General features: G+C 41.7%; 1 protein-coding gene across 1 annotated transcript in view; it reads right to left on the reverse strand.

Annotated features, from left to right (window-relative positions):
* WDPCP (WD repeat containing planar cell polarity effector) overlaps positions 1-9,653 on the reverse strand; it is a 98,478-nt gene that overhangs the window by 41,070 nt on the left and 47,755 nt on the right. The window contains exon 12 of the mRNA XM_010137269.1: positions 4,946-5,009. Coding sequence (XP_010135571.1) covers positions 4,946-5,009 — 64 coding nt within the window. The remainder of the gene's footprint in view (positions 1-4,945; positions 5,010-9,653) is intronic.

Below are 9,653 nucleotides of genomic sequence, written 5' to 3' on the forward strand. Positions count from 1 at the left end.
ATTACAGTCTCACTGCCCTTGGTTTCGGCTCTTGAAGTAAAGTTCATCCTTGACCGTTAACACAGAGACAGTTAACCCCCCTCTCCTTCAGCCTCCTTCAGTGCGGGCTGCTCTGTGCAGCAACTGAGATATAGGAAATGAGGGAGACCCAAGAACAGTCGGCAAAGTGTTTTTCACCACTTCTTTGCTGAAGATGCCACTTGGGATCCAAAGACTTAAGTCATTCCTGGCCATCGTTCTGCAATCTATCTGCATGCAGGAATTTAAAGGGAAAGGAGTATTTGCTGGGAAGATTGACCTCTGCATACCATAAAAGCAACTATATTCTTATTAATGCAGAAGATTTCAGGTGAAACTGTCCTCAGTGTGAGCTTACTGCCACCATCATCAACCTGAGAGAAACTCTTACAGGAAAAAGAGACTTTACTCTAGAAAGAGAAATTATATGAAAATAGTGATAGGAGAAAAAGACGCTGCTTTCATTACCCCCTTGTTTAATAACAATAACAAAAAGATTAAAACAAAAATAAGAAGCAAACTGGGAATGTTAGGGAAGCCACGACTGAATAGGCAGGGAGACCCAGTACTGCCTTGCAGGATGCCAACAGGAGACGGCAACGTTCTCTAATGACAAATACAGGTGTGACTTAAAAAACGTGCAAGTGTCTTGGAGCAAAGTAAGGAGTTACGAACTCGTTGCGAACTCTGCACTTCCTCTTTGTAGGTCTAACGTGGTTGTCAGGAAAAAGAGGCCTGAGTAATAAGGTATGGTTTCTATGAAGATTAATCAGCAGATATTGTCGGCTTACTTACAACAGCAGAAAACCTAAGGGCTCTTGAGCAAGTCTGAACTCACACGGATTGGAGTGTAGAGGCAGACCGTGTTCGCTAATTTAAAATACATTCTGCCTGTGCTGAACAACTGTCCTTTTGCAGTAAAAACTGAAAGCAGCATCGTACTCTTCACTGCAATTTTAAATGATAAACTTTGGGAGGGGATGGAAACAACTGCAGAAAATGATGAAGATCTTTCAGTTAAGGGGTTGTGTCTGCTGCACAGGGTATCAGAACACCCGCTGTGTGTTTCAAAACATCGGTTATTTGCAGATCTTGGTTTTGCCCAGGTTTTCTGCTCTGACTAAAGACATGTAAAGATGCAGCTTATCTATTGCTAACTAACAGGGTGCTTGTAAGAAATAAAGATATAGCAGTAGGCTGGTAAGTGGCTTGCTTCCTGGTTCCTCACATTACTGTCATAGAATTTTTTTTTTAAAAAGGCTATCTTTAGTCTCTAGCTCTAAACAAACTTTAAAAGGAAAAAATTACCGGTATCAAAACTCCTAATTAGACAATTTCAGATCAATTTTAGGTGCTCCTCATTCAAATAAAGCAGCAAAATTGGGTTTTGCTAAGAATTCCTAACTCTCTGAGTAGAATAAAACTAGAGAATAAATAACAGAGAAAGAAGGAATGCTGGGTTACAGGGTGCCTCAAAGAATGACAGAAAAAGAAATTAATTAGCAGAATATTCCTTACAGATTTTTAACACAATTATCTAGGAATTTATCAGTCCAAAGATCATGCCCCTTTCAAAAGCAATGGTGACAATAAAAACAATTTCCAGCTGCTTATCAGGAGTTTGCTGAAAGGACTGTATTTTACCATTGAAGTTTGATTACTTTTTGACTACTTCCTTTTTACCCTCATCTTTGTGACTCACAGAGCTGGCCCTGGGTGAGCAGAAGTCATTTGAAACAGTGATGTGCATTTGTCTATAGGATATATCTGGGCAAAATTCCAACGTTTCTTCGAAACATGCACTTTCCTCATCACTGTATCACCCAAGATCTGACAGTTTTATTAAAGTGTCTTTTCCTTGCATTTTTTGCTACCTTTGGTACGTGGGAATGGCCTTTTGAATTTTCGGCAGCTGAGAGCTGGAGCATACTACAAAAGGATTTCGCGCTAACAACCCTTCTACCGCTTGATCTCTTCTGTCACAGATTGGATCAGTCACTGTCCAATAAAAGTAGCTGTTGTTCACGATATTATGTCCTCTTCAGTTTTATTTTTGTATTGAACTTTGTAGGAGATGATAATAATTGATGGACTTAGATGTGACGTGAAGGTAAGCTTATGGAGAGACACAGCGGTGTATGCGTGTCTTGTTACGGCATCACCCTAGTGACGCTACAGCTACAGGACAACTTTTAAGCCTTTTTTTTTTTCTTTTTCTTTTCTATGAAAGAAATTAGCCCTCAGAGAGCATTCTCTCAAACTTCTTTGCGATCTCAAAACAAACAACAGGAATGCTGCAGAACCCTGTTTGGTGACAGAGATGCTCAGGATAAATTCTCCAAGACATAGGACACGTCCTTAGAAGTCTCAGAAGACAGGTGTTTAGCACCTGGATCCTCCTCAGCCTGTTACACCTGCTCCTCTCTGTCCTTTCCTTTCTTGTTCCTCTGCTGTGCCCCTTGAGATTTTTTCTTTCTCGTTTCACTCATGTCTTCAGATATCTTTCTTTAGTCTACTATTTCTTCTTGAAATCCCATTAAATTAACTGGGAATAAGGTGGTGTGGCTCCCAGAGCCATCTGAGGTCTTATAACTGGATTTGGTTGGTCTAGAAAACAACAGTGCAAATAATTGATCCATATATCAGATATTCACGCTGCACGTAATTATAAATGCTTTAAATATAGGTAAAGTCTAGTTGTATGTTAGTAATCGCATTTTGACCTATACAAACAATATACAAAAATTATTCAGTGTTAAGCAGAAGTGAAGGGTGCACAAACCTTGCTGAGCAAGGGTATGGTATACCTAGCAGGTCTGTAAGCTCTCAGGGAACAGGTTATCTCATTTTCACACAGTATTTAGGGCAATGAAGCCAAATTCCCCAGAAATTACCATGGCACAAATAAATACTTTTTATGACCTATCACCTTTAAACTTCTTCAGTCCCGTACTTAGGAGTCTTGCAGCGGTGCCATTGTTAGCTTACTGGAAAGTTTGTCTGTTAGTCCCTTACTCAGGAGATGAATTAACAAGAGGACATTGCCCCCGAGGAGGGGAGCGAGCTAACAGAGGATTCAGAGATGCAGATGTGTGTGCTGCTGCTTGCATGGTTTAGGGGAAACTCTGAGGAATCTCAGAGGTAACGGAAGCAGAACGAGGACAATCTAGAACCGGTTGGATCTCACAGTAATGTAAGCCAGGAGGAACTCTGTAGAAATACACATGTATGTTTAAGAGCATTGGTGAGATGGGAAACAGAGAGTAGGTGTTAAGAGAGAAAAGGGAAAACACAGAAGAGTAGGAAAGGATGGAGCTAATTTCTCTGTGAACATTGAGACTGCTCTTGAAGAAAACTGGAGACCCTTTTTGTTGAGAGGAGGGCACACTGCGACTTGTGGAACGAGGTACTGACAGTCCCTCTCTTTTGTCAGCAGCTTTGCACCCATCTCTTGACCCAACGCTGGTGCTCCTCACCCTGGGACAGAGGAGGTCCCTCAGTCCTGCCGTCAGCAGAGGGGAGGAGAGAGAAATAGACCGGGTCGGAAATGCTCTCAGCCATTTCAGAGAGGGCCCTGGAGATGGCAGGCCAATCACCAGGTCATTTGTTCTGCCAAAACGGCTGTCATTACTCAGGGAGAATTATTATCTGTACGATGGAAGAACCCCTGGCAAAAAGCTGAACCTGCTACAGACGCGTTACAGTCTGCATCTCGTATGTGGCTGCAGCAGTACTTGGCTTGATCGGGTATAAAATTTGTACTGAAGAACTTACATTCAATAAAGAGATGAGCTAAAGAGAGGAAGAATTAAGGAGAGTAAATATAAAACATGTAATGAATTTCCTAAAAGCCCGACATTTCCATCACATTCTTTTGATGCCTGCTTAGCAAAGTTTATCGTAGTATTCACATCTTTCTAATTAGATGGAACAAGTCAGGTGATTAGAGCCGTGAAAAAAACATCAGAAGGTTCACACAACTTTTTATATAATTAGAAGGGAATTTTCATAACCCATAAAAGCAGAATTTAATTGTGTAATTTAACATACAATTTAAATATCAAGATTGAACTAGCAGGGCAAGTGACTTAATGGGATAAATGATATTAACATCTAGTGTCAAAGCTTAATTTAAACAACAGAATGTCTTCATTATGCAAAAGAGTCAAGCAAACTAATCATTCAAAGGGCCTTTTTTTCAACAAGCCCCTTTCCTATTGTTTCTTTGAAAACAATGAAATCAGCTGTGGAGCAGCAACATGCTGAGAGACTAGGACTGCCTTTGTCCATCTGACCTCGCTGTGACATTGTGGAGCAAGATCTCATAAAACAAGAGCCTCCTGCAGAGCTCACACAGAGGACCTTTTAAGAGCTGGTTAATTTTACTTTTGTAGCTAATTAAATGGGAGGGGGCAGAGAGTGCATGAAATGTAAAAACCCTTGTGTTGATGCTGCTGAGCTTTGTGGTTTTAAAAGTACCTGTGGAAGCGTTCATAATTTGTCACTTTTCACAAAACCCTAAGAGACAAACTCTGAGCATTCAGGATCCCCGCGATATGGCCAGCTCTTGTGTCCAGGACTCAGCAGTCATACTTCTTAAAGGAATGGATTAGAAACATATAAGCTTATTAGAGAGCAAGACGACATTCACCCACGTCAGGACAGATGAAGAAGGGGAAAGTTCAAAAACTTATACCTTAATTCCTGGAAAATAAAGAGTACCTGTAGGCCGTGCTAGGGAAAATATCAATGCCTCGAAAGGCACTCGATGCCTACTGACGAGTTCCATGACGGAGAAGGGCAAACCAGGTAGAATTGTGTCTTCAGTACACGTCTAAGATTACAAGTGACATGGATCCATTTTACTGTGCACGAAAGCTGACGACTAACACCTTGACCAAAGGCTCTGTCTCCAGAAACGACTCACCATAAACAGGTCGCGGGCACCTATGTCAACAGCTAGCAGGAATGCCTTTTCAAACCTCTGATACCTGCAAGAAAAGGAGACGTCACTCGCTGAGGATAACTTAAGAGCTGCATCCAGTTTTGTTCATGTGTGAATGAAGTCCTTCAGCTCTTATCAAAAGTGATGCCAAAGCTTTACTGAGGAAGTTTAATATGCTCATACTCAGATTGCAGACCTGTGAGGTAGGACAGGGACTACCCTTAACCCTCTTCATGATTTAAAACCTTCCTCAAGTGTTCAGTGGTGAGTCCCAGCAGATCCAGTTGAATCTAAATGGAGCTGAAGGTACTGCAGATCATAACAAACCAATCCTTTGAAAGCTACCAGCCACCATTCAGATAAATGCTAATCCCAATAACGTTGCTAGGAACCTCAAAATCCCCCACAGAAAAGACTAAACCCCAATCTCACAGGATGTCAGAGGTCCTTTGCGTTGAGTTTTGTCCTCCCAGACCCCTCAGTGCAGCTCTCCGAGGATGATAATCCAGTCAAGTCAGGCTAAACAGTCATGAATCCCCAGGGACTGAAAGAGGCAGGGGGTGACACAGCTTTGCCTCCTGACGCCCTCAGCCCAGCGTTAGCAGGGACTGCTGGGAGCTTGAAGGAGATGACATCTTTGCCCCAGCAGGGAAAAAGCAGCACTGTGATTTCTCAGTGTTTGCCCAAGGAATACTGTCAGACAGCATTTCACAGACGCCAGTATCCATACAGCTCTGTACCTTCAGGGGATCTTAGGACCTAACTGGGCAATGCTGTAGCTTTTCCTCAGGCCAGTGTGAACATGAGGAAACGTGAGAATTCTCCTTCCTCTTGGTAGATGAAGGAGAGCCTTATGAGGTACCGTACTGGGAATCCTGCTTCTGGCCAAAGCCTAAGCAGTTTTCTGCCCTCTTTTGCTACAGCCTTGTTGCTCTCTTCTCTTCTGCACTTGGAGTGATTCAGCAGATTGCGAGACAGAGCCGGTGGGGACTTTTCCTCAAGGAACAACATTCGTGACAAGAAGGCATCGCAAGTTAGCATAAGCAGAAAAGGAAATGCACTCTCCAGGTGAGGTTCCTAAGAGCTGGAGTGGGGAGTCCTCTCCTCCCTGAAGCTCATCTCCCTGCTGCGTCTTCCAAGCACTAATTTGCAGCCCTCCCCACGGAACCTGTCTAAGGAGGTTAACCTCTTGATCCCTACGGAACGGGCAGTGCACCACCTTTTTATCATGCACATCTATGTATCTGAATGTTTTCGGTGAAGGGTTTTCCATTAAAATACATTGCGTTGCAAGGCTGCTTCTGAAGCCATGCTTTAATTAAGACGAACAAGCATCTGTTAAAATACGTGTATCTTGAATAGCTATCACATATATCTTTTTCCAGCACATTTTTCATTTCAATTATGGATTAAATATACGTTCTTAGTACTTGAGAGGGGAAGTTGCAAACCGAACAGAAACCAGCTATACGACTAGCTAAAATGAATGTCTGCATCATTATTTTGTTTTTCCAGAGTTATAACTATACAGACTATTTGAATGACATTTGTTTAGCCAAGGCAAAAATGCCTGCAAACAAAAAATGTAAAGTACCTTTTCCATTTAATTGACCTGCAGAATGGAATCATGGCCTTAAAGCTGTCATTTCTTTGCTGTTTCATAAAGATTTCAATTTTTTTTACCTTTAATCAGCATACATACTTCAGGCTCATTATGGCTCCTATTCATAAAACTGTGAAGTTAGCTCATTATTTCCAGATCTGCTCTGAGGGGAAAAAAAAAAAAGGGGAGGGGGAAAAAACAAGACTAACCAAAAAAACGCTCTTCACAAACCAAGAGAGCTGGAGAGAACAATCGCAGATACTTCACAAATTATTAGAAAGGGAATTGTTATTGCTTTAAAATAAGGTGGAGGTTTCAAACAAGAGTGACAAGTTTGTGCTACTTAGGCAAACAGCTTTCCTAGAAGATACTTGTATTTGGAGTCTCTTTGGCATGGGAGTTGTGTTGGTTCTATTCTACAGGATCAATTCAAGAGTTCTGTATGGCGTGAGACTGACCTCAAGCTAATAACGTCTGTTTTACACGCATGTTTTGTCATTGTTTCGTCTTGCTGTTGCTAGCACAGTTCACGCACAGTTTATCAGCTCCTCAAACAAACACCCCACCACCCACCACCAGCGCCCCCCAAAGCAAAACACCTCCCCTTTTGTTCCTGTGCTACAATTACAAGGTACAATATTTGCTTTCTAAAATGGCATCTACAGGATACTGGTCTTGAAGCGAGTGTCTTCCCACCCCTCCCTCCACCTTGTCATTTATTGCCCGCTTCACAATAACTCCAGCAATCGAGTCTTAGATGTCTCTTGAAATAGAGAGATAAGGAAATCTGCCTGTAAACCATGAAGTTCAGCCACTAGTCTGGTCAAAGTGACAGCCAACAGAAATACGACCTTCAAGATTAGAACTCTCAAACTGCCATTAACTATACAGGACATAGAGGAAAACATTTCCCTGCAAGCTCTTTAGCACATGCATATGAGATTAAGTTCAGATTCTTACACGGTAAAACAATAGCCTTATGATAGGCACTTGTGTATCCTTCCCATGCATTCTGCAAAAATTCAAAATCACGGCTGGTAGCACGGCTGGATTGCGGACAAGGAAATGAAGCGGAAATGTGCGTGGCATGACGAGGGCCATACGGGTCAAAAAGGGTTGAGGCCGAGTAGAATCCCGACGTGCCGTCCACGGTGGAGTGTCAGACCTGCTGCCTGAAAATACGCCATGAAAGCGGTTTATCTTTAAATAAAATATACAAGTAATAAACCCCCCAGTTACTGATACAGTTCTGAGGGGCTATTCTTTCCACTGGCACAAATGAAAAGATCATCAAACGCCCAGAGCTTCCTCCTGTTGGATGTTCACTAATAAGGTGATGAAAACAGTGTGCACAGATTGCAGTCTGCAGGGAAGGGAAAGGGAATCTTCTCAGCTTTTACGAGAGGGTCTACAAATACACCGAAAGGCAGAATTTTGTCCTCTGTATTCCACAATGCCTAAACTGAGCGTGGGCACTGCAAGACAGAGCTACGATTCTCAGGCTGAAAACAGTCAACTTGAAAATATTTGTAATATTTACCTGTAATATTAAAAAGCCTCATAAGAAGGAGGCACCAGAAAACAAAACCATGTGGAGGGAGGAGGAAGGGAAGGGAGAGAGAGCTCATGCAAACGAGAGAGAAATACTGTGCAGAAAAGATGGAAACATTTCTTTAGGGACTAGTTACAACCCACAAGCCTTCTTAGACATGCCCATCGACCATGTAAGCATATTCCTTGTGCTGGGCTGATAAAGGAGGGCTGCAGCAGTTTTTTTCCTTGTCTTCAATAAGGGTACACAACATTTAGAAAATAATCTGCAGGGGAAGAGCTGTGGCACAAATAATATAAGCAATCCCTTTTAATGGAAGAAATTTCAGAGTCCTCCTCATCTCACAGTCCAATCAAGGGTGATATGCATTCAAAAAGTGAATATTAAATACGCACGGAGCAAACGGAACAGGAAAAAATGAATATTGAAATAATTTACATGTAATCAAACTACACTGAAATTAGAGTTTTAATTGTTCAGTATTCTGTGATGCATATGCAGATTTTCAAGTATTTGGAATATCAATCAAGTGTTTACTTACATCAAGCAATTGTATTTAAGCATACAAAAACAGATGATGAAAATATGTTCAATCATTTGCTGCAGGGTTTACGTGATCACTTTTAATTCAGTTATTTCATTTAATATTTCAATTTAATAGCTCATTCTTTCATTCAATTTCTAGGCATCTTGCCCATTTCTTAAACACAATAATAATTATTATTCATAAAAGGAGCTGTTTCCTATAAGTCCTCATATCAGCAATTTTTGGAACAGAACTGGTGTTCATGCTCCTTTTTTCCTCCAAAAATGTTGTTATTATCAGAAATATTTTCCTTTTAAATTAGACAATATTAAAATAAAGAACGACGTCTGTAAAATGACTCTGCACCCCCTTTCCATGGAATTCTGAGCCAGAATAATGAGAGATTATCAGGTTAAAGAATGTAAAAAGTGGATGACTTGAATGGGGACGGAGTGGTTTTCAAACAACCGTTGAACGTACCACCGCTGAGTCAGGCCTGCAGCCGTATTGCAGAAATCAGCTTCGGGGCCCTCTAAAAAACCTTGGTCCAGGGCTTCGGGTTTCAGGGCTTCGTATTGCACATGAAAAACAGTGATGCATAACGAGCTCAGGTACAGATGGCGCAACTTCAGCGCGTCCTTAAAACGACAACCCTGAAATGCTATTGATCTTCAAGGAAATACCTTAAAGTAAAATTTCAGTAAATCCTGAAGACTTGGATTGCTTTGTAACCTTTCACATATGAAATACAGTATTAGCCAAAGACCTACATCCTGCGTTCTACCGCGAATGCTGAAATCCTGGCGCTTCCCTTAGAGTTCCTGGGGAGGACTAAATACATCGAGACCTTCCACTTCATTCAAAAAAACGAAACACTTGGTCCCGCAGAGGTCAGCCAAAACCTGGTACGATTTTACCCTGACGAGTCTGAGAGGACACCCTATTTCAAGTGAGACAGCTGCAGAGAAAATCAGACTCCTGAATGCAGCCTGAAGACCAGGAACTCTCC

Source organism: Buceros rhinoceros, unplaced genomic scaffold (assembly GCF_000710305.1).
Source record: "Buceros rhinoceros silvestris isolate BGI_N320 unplaced genomic scaffold, ASM71030v1 scaffold21515, whole genome shotgun sequence".
Classification (NCBI taxonomy): domain Eukaryota; kingdom Metazoa; phylum Chordata; class Aves; order Bucerotiformes; family Bucerotidae; genus Buceros; species Buceros rhinoceros.